Source organism: Somniosus microcephalus, chromosome 4, assembly GCF_052327205.1.
Source record: "Somniosus microcephalus isolate GS21.2 chromosome 4, FLI_Smic_1.0, whole genome shotgun sequence".
NCBI lineage: Eukaryota > Metazoa > Chordata > Chondrichthyes > Squaliformes > Somniosidae > Somniosus > Somniosus microcephalus.
Window position 1 is genome coordinate 131,082,615 of NC_140990.1, and position 21,331 is coordinate 131,103,945.

The 21,331-nt window shown below is 46.3% G+C and overlaps 1 protein-coding gene across 2 annotated transcripts in view; it reads right to left on the reverse strand.

Annotated features, from left to right (window-relative positions):
- Positions 1-1,651: 1,651 nt before the first annotated feature.
- The window catches only part of LOC147119775 (uncharacterized), a 420,601-nt gene continuing 400,921 nt past the window's right edge, over positions 1,652-21,331 (reverse strand). Inside the window, exons 5-6 of one of the 2 annotated variants that reach the window (XM_085985250.1) lie at positions 2,256-2,426; positions 2,018-2,170 (exon numbers count right to left, since the gene is read on the reverse strand). In XM_085985250.1, the coding sequence (XP_085841376.1) occupies positions 2,099-2,170; positions 2,256-2,426 (243 nt within the window). In that variant the 3' untranslated portion in view covers positions 2,018-2,098. Of the gene's footprint in view, positions 2,427-21,331 lie in introns of both variants that reach the window. The other variant, XM_085985251.1, reaches the window with a different exon arrangement.

The following is a 21,331-nucleotide window of genomic DNA, read 5'->3' on the forward strand; positions in this document are numbered from 1 at the left end:
ATGGATTTCCAAAAGGCGTTTGACAAAGTGCCACATAATAGGCTTGCCAGCAAAGTTGAAGCCCATGGAATAAAAGGAACAGGCAGCATGGATACGAAATTGGCTAAGTGACAGGAAACAGAGAGTAGTGGTGAACGGTTGTTTTTCAGACTGGAGGAAGGTATACAGTGGTGTTCTCCAGGGGTCAGTTCTAGGACCACTGCTTTTCTTGATATATATTAATGACTTGGACGTGTGTGTACAGAGCACAATTTCAAAATTTGCAGATGACACAAAACTTGGAAGTATTGTGAACAGTGAGGAGGAGAGTGATAGACTTCAAGAGGACAGAGACAGGCTGGTGAAATGGACGGACACGTGACAGATGAAATTTAACGCAGAAAAGTGTGAAGTGATACATTTTGGAGGAAAGAATGAGGAGAGGACATGTAAACTAAATGGTACAATCCTAAAGTGGGTGCACAAACAGAGAGACCTGGGGGTATGTGTGCACAAATCCTTGAAGGTGGCAGGGCAGGTTGGGAAAGCAGTTAAAAAGGCTTACGGGACCCTGGGCTTAATAAATAGAGGTATAGAGTACAAAAGTGTGGAAATGATGGTGAAACACTGGTTCGGCCCCAACTGGAGTACTGTGTCCAATTCTGGGCACCACACTTCAGGAAGGATGTGAAGGCCTTAGAGAAGGCGCAGGAAAGATTTACGAGAATGGTTCCAGAAATGAGGGACTTCAGTTACCTTGATAGACCGGAGAAGCTGGGATTGTTCTCCTTGGAGCAGAGAAAATTGAGAGGAGATTTAATAGAGGTGTTCAAAATCATGAGTTGTCTGGATAGAGTAGATAGAGAGAAAGTGTTCCCATTGGCAGAAGGGTCGAGAACCAGAAGACACAGATTTAAGGTGATTGGCAGAAGAACCAAAGATGACATGGGGAAAAAACCAAAGATGACATGGGGAAAAACTTTTTACGCAGTGAGTGGTTGTGATCGGGAATGCACTGCCTGAAAGGGTGGTGGAGGCAGATTCAATCGTGGCTTTCAAAAGGGAATTGGATGAGTACCTGAAGGACAAAAATTTGCAGGGCTACGAGGGAAGGGTGGGGGAGTGGGACTAGCTGAAGTGCTCTTGCAGAGAGCCGGCACGGGCTCAATGGGCCGAACGGCCACCTTCTGTGCTGTAACCATCCTATGATTCTACGAACACGTTAAACCTTCATAGAATAATTACCAGTCATTTTTAGACTGGAAACTTAACCCTGACGTTTCACTTTCAGTCAGGAACAGATCGCAGTTTGACACCAATCTCTGATTTGACAGCACGTTTCCAGCATTCACCGTTGTTCTTCCTGACTCTAAACACAGTTGTAAAGGAGCCTTCTGTTCCATGCCTAGGAGCTCTGACCCATGGAAGAGAGCGGCTGGGACACATTCCTTACAGGCCTCAAGATTAACCTGCACGGGGACATTGCTGTCAGTGAAGAGAGACGAGAAAGACCAAAGTGCCGTTTGCCCCTCTCAGTGTGGCCCTGAAGGACTGTGTCCAGGCTGTAGTTCTGTTCCCGCCGTACGATCCTCCCCCCAGATTGTCCTTTTTGAGCTCCAGCCCGGTGATGCTAAACACTCAGGTGGGAACGACAAAAATCCACAACAATGTGTTTAAAGCAAAGCTGATTTATTTGACACATACTGTATGCAGAATATTAAACTCCAGCCCAGTTACAGGGGTTATTAACATCAGCAGAAACAAACCCCAACTGTCAGAATGAACACCATTCAGTCCAGGATGTGATTAACAGCAGCAAAAACATCAGAATCCAACCCCTGCAGTCACTTGTGAACTCGCTGGTGTGTCAGCAGGTTGGATGACTGAGTGAATCCCTTCCCACACACAGAGCAGGTGAATGGTCTCTCTCCGGTGTGAACTCGCTGGTGTCTCAGCAGGCTGGATGAATGAGTGAATCCCTTCCCACACTCGGAGCAGGTGAACGGTATCTCCCCAGTGTGTACTCGCTGGTGTCTCAGCAGGCTGGATGACTGAGTGAATCCCTTTCCACACTCAGAGCAGGTGAACGGCCTCTCCCCAGTGTGAATTCGCTGGTGTGTCAGCAGGTTGGATAAATTACTGAATCCCTTCCCACACTCAGAGCAGGTGAAAGGCCTCTCCCCAGTGTGAACTTGCTGGTGTGTCAGCAGATCCTTTTTGCTTTTAAATCTCTTCTCACAGTCAGAACATTTAAAAGGTCTATCATCAGTGTGAACTCGCTGGTGTGTCAACAGGATGGATGACTGAGTGAATCCCTTCCCACACTTGGAGCAGGTGAATGGTCTCTCCCCAGTGTGAACTCGCTGGTGTGTCAGCAGGATGGATGACTGAGTGAATCCCTTCCCACATTCTGAGCAGGTGAACGGCCTCTCCCCAGTGTGAACTCGCTGGTGCTGCAGCAGGTGGGATGAACACGTGAATCCCTTCTCACACTCAAAGCAGATGAACGGTCTCTCCCCTGTGTGAACTCGCTGGTGTGTCAGCAGGTTTGACGACTGAGTGAATCCCTTCCCACACTCAGAGCAGGTGAACAGTCCCTCCCTAGTGTGAGCTCGTTGGTGTGTCAGCAGGTTGGATGAATTAGTGAATCCCTTCCCACACTCGGAGCAGGTTAACGGCCAGTCCACGGTGTGACTGCGCTTGTGTCTCGACAGGCCAGAGGATCGGCTGAAGCCTCGTCCACACACAGAACACGTGTACGGTTTCTCCCCACTCTGAACGGTGCTTTCTGCTTCCATGCTGAAAGGTCCTGATGAATTGAGCGACTCTGTAAGATCCTGAAGTGATGTTTGGTTTGAGTTTCCCGTCTGCAAATCCTCCCCTTCTAATACCCTGCAAAATGAATTTAAAACAGGAAAAAGGGAGGGTGAGAGAGAACCCACAAAAAACACAAAAGCAGGTTGTGAAATTGAGCTGAATGAATCTGGGAATTTGTGGGGCCGGCACCAGAAAAAAATGACCATGAAAGCTGCCGGATTGTCGTAAAAACCCAACTGGTTCACTAATGTCCTTAAGGGAAGGGAACCCGCCACCCGGTCTGGGCCCACACAAGACTCTGGCCTCTATGGGAGGAGAGGGTGAAGGAGCGACTTTATACATCTGCAACTCGACTAGAACTTTGACAGCACCTCCCAAACACATGACCTCCACCACCTAGAAGGACACTGGCAGCAGGTGCATGGGAACACCATCACCTCACAGTTCCCCTCCAAGTCACACACTATCCTGACCTGGGCATATATCGCCGTTCCTACATCGTCGCTGGGTGAAAATTCTGGAACTCCTCACCTAACAGCATTCTGAGAGTACCTTCACCACACGGACTGCAGAGGTTCAAGAAGGCCCAGCATCACCTTCTCAACGGGCAACTGGGGACTGGCAATATATGCTGGCCTTGCTAGTGACACTCACATCGAATGAATTAAAAAATCTGTATATATAAAGTGGATTGAAAGCCGCTACAGAAATACCTGTCCCTAAAACGATAATATTTTACACTGTACGGACAGTGTCTGTTTTGCAACTTAATCTCCCCTAGAATCCACCTCCCTTCACAGTCTCACATAGGAAATTGTTCGGTCCCACTGGGCTCAGAAGTACTGGGGGTTAAACCCAGCAGCTTCTCCCCCCTCTCCACTCCAGCTCAAACTGATGCAACAAGAAAGCCCTACACAGGAGGCCAGGGACCGAGTTCCGCATCCACCGCCCACCCTGATGCTAACCGGCTCTGAATTGCTCCCTCTGCTGTTCTTGTCTGGGGAGGGGCTGCAACCTGGGGTTAATGGTGTCGGGGTCCTGGCCGCACGTCCGCCTGCTCTGACTCGGGACCTGAGACCCGCACTCGGTGTTGCTGAGGGATTCTAACGCTGGGACTGCACACGGGGATTCCAATCCTGGGACTGTACATGGGGATTCTAACCCTGGGACTGTACATGGGGATTCCAACCCTGGGACTGTACATGGGGATTCTAACCCTGGGACTGTACATGGGGATTCCAACCATGGGACTGTACATGGGGATTCCAACCCTGGGACGGTACATGGGGATTCCATCCCTGGGACTGTACATGGGGATTCTAACCCTGGGCATGGGGATTCCAACCCTGGGACTGTACATGGGGATACCAACCCTGGGACTGTACATGGAGATTCTAACCTGGGACTGTACATGGGGATTCCAACTCTGGGACAGTACATGGGGATTCCAAACTTGCGATTGTACATGGGGATCCCAGCATTGGGACTGTACATGGGGATTCGAACCCTGGGACTGTACATGGGGATTCCAACCCTGGGACTGTACATGGGGATTCGAACCCTGGGACTGTACATGGGGATTCCAAGCCTGGGACTGTACATGGGGATTCTAACCCTGGGACAGTACATGGGGATTCCAACCCTGGGACTGTACATGGGGATTCTAACCTGGGACTGTACATGGGGATTCCAGCTCTGGGACAGTACATGGGGATTCCAACCCTGGGACTGTACATGGGGATTCTAACCCTAGGACTGCAAAAGGGGATTCCGACTCCGGGACTGTACATGGAGATTCCAACCCTGCGACTGTATATGGGGCTCCAACCCTGGGATTGTACATGGGAATTCCAACACTAGGACTATACATGGGGATTCTAACCCTGGGGCTGTACATGGAGATTCCAACCCCTGGGACTGTACATGGGGATTCTAACCCTGGGGCTGTACATGGGGATTCTAACCCTGGGACTGTACATGGGGATTCTAACCCTGGGACTGTAGATGGGGATTCCAGCCCTGGGACTGTACATGGGGTTTCCAACCCTGTGACTGTATAAGGTGGGCCCAGCTCTGGGGTTATTCTGTTACAGTTGTGTGGGATGTTAACCGTATGTTCTGCTTTTACCAGCGCGTTCGGGAGAGTTGGTGAGAAATCCTAAGTGTGGAGAGTCTGAATCAAATAACTGAGCCAATAATTTACAATCCTGGGCACTGGGACCCGGTTGGGAACAGACACTGAAGCCCCGCCCACTCTGTTCCAGACCAAAATGAGCGCGCATGCGATTTGCTACTCACTGAATCAAGATGGCGGCCGTTAGCCTGGGCCTGTGACCGGGAGAAGCCCCGAAGCTGCAAACGTGGTACCTTCAGGTTATGATTCGGGGTTTGCAGCCTTCACCAGTTGTTTATAAAGCCTCGCCGCCCACCCGCCGTTCCATTACTCGGCTCCGTCCGCTTGCTTCTTTGCGATTAATCGCACCTAGCCTACAACCTCACTTCACCAGCCATGCGCTGTGCGCATGCGCCAAAGCCATCCGGTCCCGCGCCTGCGCACTGGGCTCCTGTAGTCTTGGTGCGGCACATTCTCCCCCGCGGGAAATGCTGGGTGAAAGCTCAGCCATTGAAAGGCCACATTAGTGAATAGAACAAGATTTACTGGGATTGCATTGCGCACTGAACCGTGTTCATTCCGGCAGTTGGAGTTTGTTTGTGCTGATCTTATTAACCCTATAACTGGGATGGTGATTAATATTCTGTATTAAAATTGAATAAATTAGCTTTGTTTCAAACATACAGCATGTCAAATATTTGATTTCTCCATGATAAGAGCAGATTAGAGTCATAGATTCATACAGCACAGAAGGAGGCCATTCGGTCCATCGAGTCCGTGCTGACTCTCTGTAGAGCAATCCAGTCAGTCCCATTCCCCCGCTCTACCCCTGTAGCCCTGCAAGTTTATTTCCCTCAAGTGCCTATCTAGTCTCCCATTGAAAACATTGAGGGTTAGATTTTGTCAGCCCCGAGGAGGCGGGTATGGAGGCGGGACTGCCGGTAAAGTTGCAGAATTTGGGGGCGGGTGGCAAACCTGTCCCTCAACCCGCCTCCGTGCCCTCTTGCCAGGAGGCGGGAAGCCGTCCTGCCCTGGGTCCCGTCTAAGAACATAAGAAATAGGAGCAGGAGTAGGCCAAACGGCCCCTCGAGCCTGCTCCACCATTCAATAAGATCATGGCTGATCTGATCCTAACCTCAAATCTTCTATCACTCTCCATCCCACCCGAACCCATGTGATCTCCTGGGAGAGGCGAAAAACCAGATAAAAAAAAACAATGGCTAATTTGGGAGGAAAAATCTGGGAAATTCCTCTCCGACCCATCTAGACGATCGAAACTCGTCCAGGAGATCACTCTGTCCCTATATTTTCTACAGTACTTACCTTCTGTAAAGGCGATCTCCACCCCAGCCAGGAACAGGAATAAAACATCTCCTGAAATCTAACAGAACTAGAACACAAGAAGTAGGAGCAGAACCAGGCTACACGGCCCCTGGCCCGCTCCACTACCCACAGGGCCATGACCATTCCGAACCTAGACTCATGTCCAATTTCCTGCCCGCTCCCCGTAACCCTTAATTCCCTTTACTTCTAGGAAACTATCTATTTCTGTTTTAAATGTATTTAATGATGTAGCTTCCACAGCTTTCTGGGGCAGCAAATTCCACAAACCTACCACCCTCTGAGTGAAGAAGTTTCTCCTCATCTCAGTTTTGAAGGAGCAGCCCCTTATTCTAAGATTATGCCCCCTAGTTCTAGTTTCACCCATCATTGGGAACATCCTCACTGCATCCACCCGATCAAGCCCCTTCACAATCTTATATGTTTCAATAAGTTCGCCTCTCATTCTTCTGAACTCCAATGAGTAGAGTCCCAATCTACTCAACCTCTCATCATATGTCCACCCCCTCATCCTCGGAATTAACCGAGTGAACCTTCTTTGTACTGACTCGAGCGCAAGTATGTCTTTTCTTAAGTATGGACACCAAAACTGTATGCAGTATTCCAGGTGTGGTCTCACCAATACCTTGTACAACTGCAGCAATACCTCCCTGTTTTTATATTCTATCCCCCTAGCAATAAAAGCCAACATTTCATTGGCCTTCTTGATCACTTGCTGCACCTGCATACTAACTTTTTGAGTTTCGTGCACCAGGACCCCCAGATCCCTTTGTACTACAGTACTTTCCAGTTTCTTGCCATTAAGATAATAACTTGCTCTGTGATTTTTCCTGCCAAAGTGCATAACCTCACACTTTCCAGTATTGTATTCCATCTGCCAAATCTCTGCCCACTTACTTAGCCTGTCTATGTCCCTTTGCAGGTTTTTTATGTCCTCCTCACTCACTACTTTCCCTCCCATCTTTGTATCATCTGCAAACTTTGATAGGTTACACTCGGTCCCCTCCTCCAAATCGTTAATATAGATTGTAAAGAGTTGGGGACCCAGCACTGACCCCTGCGGAACACCACTAGTTACTGATTGCCAGTCTGAGAATGAACCATTTATCCCAACTCTCTGCTTTCTGTTAGAGAGCCAATCCTCCACCCACGCCAGAATATTACCCCCAATCCTGTGATTTTTTATCTTGAGCAATAATCTTTTGTGTGGCTCCTTGTCAAATGCCTTTTGGAAGTCTAAATACATTACGTCCATTGGTTCCCCTTTATCCACCCTGTATGCTACTTCCTCAAAGAACTCAAGCAAATTTGTCTCCTCGAGGTGGGAAAGGGATTAAAGCCTAGTTAACAGGTAGTTAACAGGCAGAAAATAGGATTATGCCCATTTTTCCTTCCGAAGTGCAGGCTTCCGAACCTTGGAGAACTCCATCAGGATGTAGGAGATGAGTAGGAGGTCTGCGGGGATCAGAGGGGTCTGAAAGTGCGATGTAGAGGTGAGTGATGGGTGCAAATGTGGCGTGGTAAGTATGTAAGGTGAATGTAAAGTGTTAGAAAATGTTCACTTACCTTTGTTTCTGCCTACAGCCTTCAGCCACTGTGGCGGCAGAGTCCCAACATCTCCATTGTAGATATCACAGACTGGCTGTTGGATCCTCCGAAACAACAGCCAGGTGATTTCTGCAAAGTTGAAAGGTTTGATGAGTCCTGAACACAAGGGCTCATCAAACTACACAGAATGTCAGTGTTTGACAGCTTGACAGCCAACATCTGGACCAGGTGACTTGTCCACTCTAAGCATACCCAGCCTTTCTAGTACATCCTGTCTATCAATTTTCACCCCTTCCATTGCTTAGACCTTTTCCACTTCTACTGATTTTTTGTCAGCATCCACCTCCTTAGTAAACACCGATACCAAGTATTCATTGAGTATTCTAGCCTTGCCCTGCGCCTCTAAGCATATATCGCCTCCTTTGTCTCTAATAGGCCCCACCTGGCCCCACCCGCTTACTGTTTACATGCCGGTAGAAGATTTTTGGTTTCCCTTTTATGTTAACTGCCATTCTACTCTCATATTCTCTCTTTGCCAATCTTATTTTCAGCTTCACTTCCCCTCTCAACTTATTGTATTTGGTCTTGTTCTCCCTTGAAGAATTCACCTGACATTCATCATACACCCTCTTTTTTTGTTTCATCATCTTCTCTATCTTCCTCATCATCATCTTGCTTTGGTTCCCTTACCCTTCCCTCTTGTTGGAATGTAGCCTGTACAGGAAACTTTCGATTAACCGGCCCCTAAATAACCGGAAATGTCGGTTAACTGGCAAAATTCAGGAGTTGGTTTCAGCTAACTTTTATAACTTTTATTACTTGCACAGCAACAAATTGAGGAAGGCAAGGGTTTGGCTGCAGCTGTTGCTAAGCTACAGAGATGCTTGCAACTTGTGGACGTTGTTCTGAAGCTGTTGCTAAGCAATAGGGTTTGTTGCTTCATACGGAGCTCTAAGGTCCGTATCTTTCACTATAGCGTTCGGTTATCCGGAATTGTTGCTGAACCGGCACCAAGTCAGTCCCGTCCGTGCCGGATACCAGAAAGTTTCCTGTACTTGGAACATCTCCTCCTTAAAGATCACCCATTGTTCTGTTACAGTTTTTCCTGTCAGTCTTTGGTTCCATTTTACCCTGGCTAGATCCTTTCGCATCCCATTGAAGTTAGCCCCAGTCCAGTTTAGAAGTTCCACTCTAGATTGTTCCTTGCTCCTCACCATTGCTAAACGAAATGTTATGATAGGATGATCACTCGTACCCACAGACACTTGGTCGACCTGGCCCACCTCATTCCCCAGCACCAGATCCAGCAATGCCTCCTTCCTAGTTGGGCCAAGAACATTCTAGTCAATGAAATTCTCCTGAACACATTTCAGAAATTCCTCCCTCTCCTTTGCCTTTACCCTAGCATTATCCTAATCGATATTTGGGTAATTAAAGCCCCCCAATATCACCACTCTATAGCTCTTGCATTTCTCTGTGATTTCCCTGCGGATTTGCTCCTCTACCTCCCTCTCACTATTTGGAGGCCAATAGAATACCCCCAATAGTGTGATCATACCCTTTTTGCTCCTCAACTCTAACCAAATGGATTCTGTCCTTGTCCTCTCAAGAATATCCTTCCTTTCCAACACTATAATGTCTTCCTTCATCAGCACTGCCACCCCACCTCCCTTTTTTCCTTCCTTATCTTTTCTGAACACCTTGTACCCTTGAATATTAAGTGCCCAGTCCTCACCATCTTTAAGCCACGTTTCTGTTATTGCCACAACATCATATTGCTGCACGGCTAATTGTGCTTGTAGCTCACCAACCTTATTCACCACACTTTGTGCATTTAGGTACATGCATTCTAAACCCATTTTTGAATTTTTCATAGTCTTTCCTAGTCTGCTCCGATCTAATATGATACTATTCCACAGTATTTTCTGCATCGAGATCATTGTTTCAAATACTGAGCTTGAGCACAGAGCTTGACGACAGAGCCGGGAGATTCGCAAACGCAGTGATTCACAAGCAGAGTGGGCGCAGGAATTGGTGGAAAGGAAGAAGGCGGTGGAGACGTCTGAGTGAAAAGGAGGAGTGGAGCCACAGAACCCAAGTTAATAGGCACGAGAGCAGAGCTGTGGGACAGCGAGAGGAGCGGCCGCAGATAAAGACAGGCCCAAGAGCCTGGAGGGAGTGCCAGTTTCAGGGAGCGAGGTAAGTGACCTCAGCACAAGGGAAGGAGCAGATTGGGGAGGGATTGTTTTTAAGTCTCGAGTTTATTTCTGTTAAGTTACTTAAAAAAAGTTAGTTAATAGTCGAATAATTAAAGGCACAGCAGGGCCACTCAGTCCAGTGGATGCACATCCTGTGCCTTTCCACCATCTACAAGGCACAAGTCAGGAGTGTGATGGAATACTCTCCACTTGCCTGGATGAGTGCAGCTCCAACAACACTCAAGAAGCTCGACACCACCCAGGGCAAAGCAGCCCGCTTGATTGGCACCCCATCCACCACCTTAAACATTCACTCCCTCCACCACTAGTGCACCGAGGCTGCAGTGTGTACCATCTACAAGATGCACTGCAGCAACTCGCCAAGGCTTCTTCAGCAGCACCTCCCAAACCCACGAATTCTTCCACCTAGAAGGACAAGGGCAGCAGGCACATGGGAACACCACCACCTCCAAGTCGTACACAACCCTGACTTGGAAGAATATCGCCATTCCTTCGTCGTCGCTGGGTCAAAATCCTGGAACTCCCTCCCTAACAGCACTGTGGGACTACCTTCACCACATGGACTGCAGTGGTCCAAGAAGGTGGCTCACCACCACTTATAAAGGGCAATTAGGGATGGGCAATAAATGCGGTCCTTGCCAGCGATGCCCACACCACATTAACGAATTTAAAAAAATTGTGGGAACTCCAGGGCACTTCACGTGTCCTGGACAACCACGTGTGCAGGAGGTGTCATCAGCTGGAGGAGATCGAGCTCCGGGTTTCGGAGCTTGAGCAGCAGCTGGTGTCACTGCGGTGCATCCACGAGGCTAAGAGCTTCGTGGATAGCACGTTCCTCGGAGTCCACATCACGGAAGACCTCTTCTGGTCCCTCAATACCTCCTCTCTGGTGAAGAAGGCCCAGCAGCGCCTATATTTCCTAAGGAGGCTGAAGGGATGTAACCTGTCACCCCTGATCCTCTCTAACTTTTATCGCTGCACAATAGAGAGCACCCTGACGAACTGTATCACAGTATGGTATGGCAGCTGTAGCTACTATGACCGGAAAGCCCTGCAGCGGGTAGTCAAAACTGCCCAACGCATTACCGGCACCCGGCTACCGACCATTGTGGTGATTATTCCTTGATTAGTAAAAGTATTGTGATTCGTTGTTTGTTAACTGCCTTGGGATATGTGTTGTAATCTCATTGGTAGTTGATGATCACATGATGTGTTGTGGCTACCTTAAATTCAGTCCTTTTCTAGCTTTAGTTGGGACTGGATGTAGAAAGATATGCTGCCGATTTTAAAGTTAATAAAGCCTAACTTTGGAAGGCAAATCTATTCTTTATTTCAATTTATTAACTTTATGTTAGAATGGAGCGATATCTTCAACCAGAACGATTCAAGGCTGACCCCAATTCTGCTGGAGTGGATGATAAATGGAAACATTGGTATTGTACATTTAAAAACTTTTTGGGCGTGTTAGATCAAGAGGCTCTAAATAAGCTGAATATGCTGATCAACTACATTGACCCGGATGTATATAAATATATTTTGCACTGTAAAACTTATGAAGAGGCTACTTCTACATTGGAAAAGATTTTTGTTAAACCAAAGAATGAGGTATTTGCACGTCATCTTCTATCTGCCCGTAGGCAGCAGGTGGGAGAATCTTTGGATACTTATTTACAAGCACTTCGGTGCCTTAGTGTTGACTGTAATTATAAGGCTGTGACGGCTGAAGAATATAAGGATGAATCGGTACGGGATGCTTTTATTAATGGATTACTGTCTAGATCAATTCGTCAGCGGTTGTTAGAAAATAAGACTCTGGATCTTAAAAGTGCTTTTGAGCAAGCTTCTACATTGGATATGGCTCAGAGAAGTTTGGATTCTTATGCTCATTTTAATCGGCCTGCGACTATGGTTTTGGCAGTTTGGGATGAAAAGGAATTATGTGGACTTAATGGGAGTGATTTACTAGATTTTGAAACAGTTTCTACTTCGGCGGCCGTTGCCTCTAGGATTCAGAAGTGTTATTTTTGTGGGAATATCCAGCACCCTCGTCTGAAGTGCCCTGCTCGGGAGGCTGTGTGTAGTAAATGCGGCAAGAGAGGTCATTATGCACGTGTGTGCAAATCATCAGGTTCAATTACCTTCCCTTCTCCTGGTGTGGGAGGGTCTTCCTCCACTACCTCTTCTGTGACTATTCAGCCTTTAGATAGGGCGTTTATTGCATCAATTTCTGCTGCATTTGCTCATGGCCTAAACAAAGCTATAGTTACGGCTCAAGTTAATGGGTTGGAAGTGAAGGCCCTTATAGATACGGGCAGTACTGAGAGTTTTATAAGTCTTCAGTTTGCGAAAGAGAAGCATTTGAAAATTTCGCCTGTTACGTATCAGGTGTGTATGGCTCAGACGACCCTTACTTCACAAATAGCTGGTTGTTGCTTTGTGAAAATGGTTCTTCTGGGTAATACGTATACTGATATACGCCTATCTGTTTTGCCTAATCTCTGTGCGGATATTTTGATTGGACATGATGTGCTTCAGTTACATGAGTCTCTTAGTCTTTCATTTGGAGGGACTAAGCCACCTTTATCTATTTGTGGATTAACCTCTTTATCTATTCCTCCATTATCACTTTTTTCCAATTTGATGTCGGATTGTAAGCCAATTGCTACCAAGTCAAGAAGATATAGTAGTCAGGATAGAGAATTTATTAATTCTGAAGTTCAACATCTCTTATTGGAAGGAATCATTGAACCTAGTTGTTCGCCTTGGCGAGCACAGGTAGTTGTCACGACTAATGAGAGACACAAGAAACGAATGGTGATAGACTATTCCCAAACTATTAATAGGTATACTCAATTAGCTGCGTACCCTTTGCCTAAGATTGATGAGCTTATCAATAAAGTATCTCGGTATAAAGTTTTTAGCACTATTGATTTAAAGAGTGCTTATCATCAGATTCCTATTGTTAAGAAGGATCAACCATATACGGTCTTTGAGGCTGGTGGAAAGCTGTATCAGTTTTGCCGAATACCATTTGGTGTTACTAATGGTGTTGCTTGTTTTCAACGGGCAATGGATGCTTTTATAAGTGATAACTCCCTCTCTGACACCTTTTCATACTTAGATGACATCACAGTGTGTGGCAAATCAAGGGTGGAGCATGATTCTAATTTAAAAAGATTCCTTCAAGCTGCGGAAAAAGTTGGTTTAACTTTTAACAAAGAGAAATGTGTCTTTTCGACTACTGAGGTAAATCTATTGGGGTATATTATTTCGGGAAATAAGATTAAACCAGATCCAGAACGTCTGCGACCATTGATCGATTTACCTTGTCCTACTAATTCTAAGGCTTTGCAACGAGTTGTTGGACTGTTTCTTTATTATTCTAATTGGATTGCAAATTTTTCACGGAAGATCCGGCCTCTTATTCGGGTTACGACATATCCTCTATCATGGGAGGCCAGGACATGTTTTGAGAATTTTAAAAAGGATATTTTAGGAGCAGTTGTGCATTCCATTGATGAGCTGGTTCCCTTTGTGATTGAGACGGATGCTTCGGATTTTGCAATTGGGGCTACTTTGAACCAAAATGGAAGACCTGTGGCCTTTTTCTCACGTACTTTGAATAATAGTGAAAAAAGACATTCCTCAATAGAAAAAGAGGCATACGCAATAGTAGAAGCATTGCGTAAATGGAGACATTATTTATCGGGGCGACATTTCACGTTGGTAACTGACCAAAAATCTGTGTCCTTTATGTTTGATGTTAAACATTTTGGAAAGATTAAAAATGATAAAATAATGAGATGGAGGATTGAGTTGGCATGTTACCATTTTGACATAGTTTATCGTCCGGGGAAGGATAATGTTGCTGCTGATGCACTGTCGAGGGCTTATTGTTCGGTGGTTCACGGAGATACGCTTATTAATCTTCACAATGCCTTATGTCATCCTGGGGTTACGAGGATGATACACTTTGTACACAGTAAGAACTTGCCTTTTTCAGTTGAAGACGTCAAGCGGATGACTTCATCATGTTCTATCTGTGCTCGGTGTAAACCGAATTTCTTTAAGCCTCAACGAGCTCATCTTATAAAGGCTACTTCTCCTTTTGAACGTTTGAGTGTTGATTTTAAGGGACCTCTTCCTTCAACTACTCAAAACCGATATATATTTACTGTTGTGGATGAGTTTTCAAGGTTCCCTTTTGCTTTTCCTTGTACAGATGTATCAGCTGCTACAGTTATTAAATGTTTGACTGAACTTTTTGTCATCTTTGGGATGCCTGCGTATATCCATTCGGATCAGGGAAGTTCTTTTATGTCTTCCCAGTTGAAGGAATACCTTCAGAGTCGGGGAATTTCTACTAGTCGAACTACCCCGTATAATCCCCAGGGTAATGGACAGTGCGAACGATACAATGGGGTGATCTGGAAGGCAGTTATGTTGGCATTGACATCCCGGAACCTTAAGAATACACAGTGGGAAATGGTACTGCCTGATGCCCTGCATTCCATTAGATCATTGCTTTCAACGGCTACTAATGTGACCCCCCATGAAAGGCTCTTTAACTATCCGCGGAGATCTACTACGGGATATTCGGTACCTTCATGGCTTACTATGCAGGGACCTGTGTTGCTTCGACGCCATGTTAGATTGTCAAAATATGACCCCTTGGTGGAGGAGGTGGAGCTGTTGGAGGCAAATTCCCAATATGCTCATATTCGATTCCAAGATGGGAAAGAAAGTACTGTTTCAATTAAAGACTTGGCTCCTTGTGGGGGCCAGCCCTCTTCTGAGGATAATAATAATGGTCATGATTCGGATAATGTGGATGCTGTTACAGATACTACGAATATTTCCAATCCGATTGCAGATAATCATACTTCTATTAGTCAGCCTTTGATAGATGTTTATGACCGTCCCAGTTCATCTTCTGATGGGATTTCTAATCCGGAAACCGTTGAGAATCGGGATATAGATAGCCTTCCTGTTGAAGATACTTCTGTGCCTTCTGGCGTGGAAGGGCAAGGAATTTCACCAAGGTTAAGAAGGTCGACACGAACAAGATATCCGGTCGACCGATTGAAAATGGACTTTTAAATTGATAGTAATGTTTTAAAAATTGTTGAAATATTATAGTATATTGTTTTAGTTGAGATACTTAATACTTATGCATAATGTTATTATTGTTCATTTAGTATTGTGTTATGTAAATAGTTTTATTCTCGTGCATAGTTTAGTTGTAAATAATTAATTGTAAATTGTAAAAGTTATTAGGTTGGAGTATATTTTAAAGGAGGGGTGAATGTGGTGATTATTCCTTGATTAGTAAAAGTATTGTGATTTGTTGTTTGTTAACTGCCTTGGGATATGTGTTGTAATCTCATTGGTAGTTGATGATCACATGATGTGTTGTGGCTACCTTAAATTCAGTCCTTTTCTAGCTTTAGTTGGGACTGGATGTAGAAAGATATGCTGCCGATTTTAAAGTTAATAAAGCCTAACTTTGGAAGGCAAATCTATTCTTTATTTCAACCATAGAGCACATATACCAGAAACGCTGTTTACGGAGGTCACAGACCATCATCAAAGACCCTACCCACCCCAGCCACAGTCTGTTCGCCCTCCTGCCATCTGGGAGATGCTACAGATGCATTCGCACCCGAACGACCAGATTTAGGAACAGCTTCTTTCCCAGGGCTGTCATCCTACTGAACTCCACAAATAAACTCTAAAGCCTGCACATCTGCCAATGCACTTTATTATGTTTATGTTAATGTATTACAAGCCAAATGAATGTTGAATGTTTAAATGTCTTAATCTAAATGTACACTCTCGGGAGCTGCAAGCCTACATTTCGTTGTACTGCACTTGTGCACTAACAATGACAATAAAAGTTGATGATGATGAGGTGGTCACCCCGCAGCTAATGAGTGCGCAGGCAGAGAGGGAATGGGTGACTGCCAGACAGAAGAGGAGGACCAGGCAGGTAGTGCAGGAGTCCCCGGAGTGCATCTCGTTCTCCAACCAGTATTCTGAGCTGAGTACTGGTGAGGGTGATGGTTCCTCTGGGGAGTACAGCCAGAGCCAAGTCCATGGCACCATGGGTGGGTCAGCTGCACAGGGGTGGAGGAGGAAGACAGGAAAAGCAATAGTGGGAGGGGATTCAATAGTTAGGGGAGCAGACAGGCGTTTCTGCAGCTGCAGACCTGACTCCATGATGTCAAGGATGTCACCGAGTGGCTGCAGGACACTTTGAGGGGGGAGGGTGAACAGCCAGAGGTCGTTGTCCATATTGGTACCAACAATGTAGGTAGAAATAGGGATGAGGTCCTGCAGACAGATTTTAGGGAGCTGGGAAATAGATTAAAAAGCAGGACCTCAAAGGTAGTAATCTCTGGATTACTCCCGGTGCCACGCGCGAGTGAGTATAGAAATAGGAGGATAGAGCAGATGAATGTGTGGCTGGAGAGATGGTGCAGGAGGGAGGGCTTCAGATTCCTGGGGAATTGGGGCCAGTTCTGGAGGAGGTGGGACCTGTACAGACCGGACGGATTGCACCTCAACAGAGCCAGAATCAATATCCTCGCGGGGAGGTTTGCTAGTGCTGTTGGGGAGGGTTTAAACTAAGTTGGCAGGGGGATGGGCACCAGGATGTAACATTAGAAAGGGGAAATAAAGTGCTCAAAGGATTGGGAGAGGCAGAGAGCACTAAAGTAATAAATAGTAAGGTATTAGGTGGGGTCAAACTAAGAGAGAATACAGGATGGTCTAAGATGGGTTTACAGTGTATGTATGTGAACGCACGAAGCGTAGTAAACAAGGTAAGTGAGCTGCAGGCACAAATAGCCACATGGGAATATGATGTTTAGGCACTAACTGGTGGTGCAGCCCACCGAATTTCTAGGCCTTTGTGTCTGAATGCGAGGAGCATTCGTAATAAGGTGGATGAATTAGCTGTGCAAATAGATGTCCTGCAAGTCACAGGTTAGTTTCTGGTCCTTGCTCTGTGTTTTGGGCTCTGTGTTTTGTATAGTCGCTTTTGTTTCTTTGAATTGTTACTGTGGTCTTTCGTTTGAAGAATTCTCTGTACGTCCTGTATTTGAAGAGCCTTCTACTAAAGCATCTTTTGAGTTTTACTCCATCTCAGGTCTCTGGCTGTCCGTCTGCACTTGGGTCCACTCTCTTACCCATAACAGCAAGACTGAGCCATCAACATGGACCCAGCAGAAAGCAGCCAACCAAGGGAGGAGATTAATCAACTGCGCTCTGCCTGGATGAGCCAGGGAGCCACGGTCAGGAGCCTTGACCGACTTCTGCGGAAGATTCGTGTTAGCCTCCATTCCCTATCGCTCTAGGGTCGCCAACATCATCTCCCTGCTCACCGGGAGAGCCCTCGCTTGGGCCACAGCCATGTGGGAGCGACAAAACCCTGCCTGCTTCAACTGTCGGATGTTCACCGAGGAGATGAGGCGAGTCTTCGACCATCCAGTTAGCGAGCGAGAGGCGGCCAATAGACTGCTCCATCCCCATCAGGGGAATCATAGTGTATCGGACTACGCCATAGAATTCTGTACTCTCGCCACGGCATTTTGAATCAACTGGGTGTAATGAATCACCTGGGCTTATTGGATCACCTGGACATATTGAACCTCCTGAGCATATTGAACCTCCTGGGCATATTGAACCTCCTGGGCATATTGAACCTCCTGGGCATAATGAGAAGAGTGATCTCCTGGACGAGTTTCGATCGCCTAGAGGGGTCGGAGAGGAATTTCCCAGATTTTTTCTCCCAAATTGGCCATTGGGTTTTTATCTAGTTTTTCACCTCTCCCGGGAGATCACATGGGTTTGGGTGGGATGGAGAGTGGAAGTAGATTTGCGGGATCCATGAGGATCCATCCATCCTTCCATGTCTCCTGTCTCAAACCTGTGCAGACCAGTTCCCTGTCTCCAGCCACCAGACCACCTCCAGCCCCTCGACCAGTAGGGGGCCAGCCCACCTACACTGTCCGCCGTCTCCTTCGCTCCCGCCGGGTCCGCGGGGGACTCCAGTATTTGGTGGACTGGGAGGATTACGGCCCCGAGGGGCGCTCCTGGTTCCGGCTCGGGACATCCTGGATCCTGGGCTTATCCGGTAGTTCCACTGGCGCCAGCCAGAGGCTACTGTGGGGACGTCAGGTGCCGTCCCTTGGTGGGGGGGGGGGTTACTGTCAGGGTCCCAGCTACACGTTCCTCTGCTGGCCGCCAGAGGGCGGTTTAGGAGGCCTCAGTACACTGCTGCCATGTCTCTGTACCTCTCTCCTCACTTGTGTCTCATTAGAGTAATTGTCTCATCAGAGTAATCAGGCCTGTTATTTAAGCTGACAATTTCTGGCCCCAGTCGCTCAGTCTTGAGTTCTCATGCCTGCAAGTCACAGGTTAGTTTCTAGTCCTTGCTCTGTGTTTTGGGCTCTGTGTTCTGTATACTCGCTTTTGTTTCTTTGAATTGTTACTTTGGTCTTTCGTTTGAAGAATTATCTGTACGTCCTGTATTTGAAGAGTCTTCTACTAAAGCATCTTTTGAGTTTTACTTCACCTCAGGTCTCTGGCTGTCCATCTGCACTTGGGTCCACTACCTTACCCGTAACAGAGTTGGAATAAACGGGTCTTTTTCTGAGTGGCAGGCAGTGACTAGTGGGGTACCGCAGGGATCGGTCCTAGGACCCCAGCTATTCACAATATATATTAATGATCTATACGAGGGAACTAGATATATCTCCAAGTTTGCAGATGACACAAAGCTGGGTGGGCGTGTGTGCTGTGAGGAGGATGCAGAGAAACTCCAGTATGATTTGGACAGGTTGGGTGATTGGGCAGATGCATGGCAGATGCAGTATAGTGTGGATAACTTCGAGGTTATCCACTTTGGTGGCAAAAACAGGAAGACAGATTAGTATCTGAATGGCAATAGATTGGGAAAAGGGGAAGTGCAACGAGACCTGGGTGTCCTTGTGCACCAGTTGCTGAAGGTAAGCATGCAGGTGCAGTAGGCGGTTAAGAAGGCAAATGGTATGTTGTCATTCATAGCGAGAGGATTCAAGTACAGGAGCAAGGATGTCTTGCTGCAGTTGTACAGGGCCTTGGTAAGACCACACCTTGAGTATTGTGTGTAGTTTTGGTTACCTTATCTGAGGAAGGATGTTCTTGTCATGGAGGGAGTGCAGCGAAGATTCACCAGGCTGATACCTGGGATGGCAGGAATGACGTATGAGGAGAGATTGGGTCAATTAGGCTTATATTCACTAGAGTTTAGAAGAATGAGAGGGGATCTAATTGAAACTTATAAAATTCTAACAGGACTAGACAGACTAGATGCAGGAAGGATGTTCTCGATGGTAGGGGAGTCCAGAACCAGGGGTCACAGCCTAAGGATAAGGGGTAAGCCATTTAGGACTGAGATGAGGAATATCTTCACCCAGAGAGTGGTGAACCTGTGGAATTCTCTACTACAGAAGGCAGTTGAGGCCAATTCATTAAATATATTCAAGAAGGAGTTAGATATATTTCTTAAGGCTAAAGAGATCAAGGGATATGTGGAGAAAGCAGGGACAGGGTACTGAATTTCGATGATCAGCCATGATCTCATTAAATGGCGGAACAGACTCGAGGGGCTGAATGGCCTACTCCTGCTCCGATCTTTATGTTTCTATGGTAGGGAAGGAAAGATAGGAGGTGGTGTTGCATTATTGGTCAAGGAGAATGTTACAGTGCTGGAGAGGGAGGATGTCCTGGAGGGGTCAAGGACAGAATCTATGTGGCTAGAGTTAAGAAACAATAGAGGTGCCATTACACTACTAGGTGTATTCTATAGACCACCAAATAGTGGGAAAGATATGGAGGAGCAAATTTGCAGAGAAATTACAGAGAGGTGCAAGAACTATAGAGTAGTGATAATGGGGGACTTCAACTATCCCAATATAGACTGGGATCGTAATAGTGTTAAGGGCAGAGAAGGGGAAGAATTTCTGGTGTGTGTTCAGGAGAACTTTATTGATCAGTATGTTTCCGGCCCAACGAGAGAGGAGGCATTGCTGGATCTGGTTCTGGGGAATGAGGTGGGTCAAGTGGAGCAAGTGTCAGTAGGTGAACATTTAGGGAACAGTGATCATAGTATCATAAGGTTTAGATTATCTATGGAAAAGGACAGGGAGCAATCTAGAGTAAAAATGTTTAACTGAGGGAAGGCCAATTTCAGTGGGATGAGAATGGATCTGGCCTGGGTAAACTGGAATCAAGGATTAGCAGGCAAAACTGTAATGGAACAATGGGCTGCCTTTAAAGAGGGAATAGTTCAGGTACAGTCGAGGTACATTCCCACTAGGGGGAAAGGCAGGGCAACTAAAGTCTTGGCTCCCTGGATGACGAAAGAGACAGAGAATATGGTGAAGCAGAAAAAGAGCGCATATGACAGATGTCAGGTTGCAAATACATCTGAGAATCAGGCTAAATATAGAAAGGTCAGAGGAGAAGTGAAAAAGAAGCTAAGAGGGGCAAAGAGAGGGAATGAGAATAGAATGGCAGACAACATATAAGGTAATCCAAAAGTCTTCAATAAGCATTTAAATAGTAAACAGGTAGTAAGAGGAGGGGTAGGGCCGATTAGGGGCCATAAAGGAGACCTATGCATGAAGGCAGGGGGTATGGCTGAGGTACTAAACGAGTACTTTGCATCTGTTTTCACCAAGGAAGAGGATGCTGCCATAGACATAGTAAAGGAGGAGGTAGTGGAGATATTTAATAGGATAAAAATTGATAAAGATGAGTTATTAGAAAGACTGGCTGTACTTAAAGTAGATAAATCACCAGGAGTGGATGAGATGCATCCTAGGGTGCTGAGGGAATTGAGGGAGGAAATTGTGGAGGTCCTGGCCATAATATTCCAATCCTCCTTGGGTTCGGGGGTGGTGCCAGAGGACTGGAGAATTGCAAATGTTACACCATTGTTCAAAAAAGGGTGTAAGGATAAACACAGCAACTACAGGCCAGTCAGTTTAATCTCAGTAGTGGGGAAGCTTTTAGAAACAGTAATCAGGAACAAAATTAATAGTCACTTGGATAGGTGTGGATAAATGAAGGAAAACCAGCACAGATTTGTTAAAGGCAAATCGTGTTTAACCAACCTGATCAAGTTTTTTCATGAGGTAACAGAGAGGGTTGATGAGGGCAATGTGGTTGATGTGGTGTACATGGATTTCCAAAAGGTGTTTGACAAAGTGCCACATAATAGACTTGCCAGCAAAGTTGAAGCCCATGGAATAAAAGGAACAGTGGC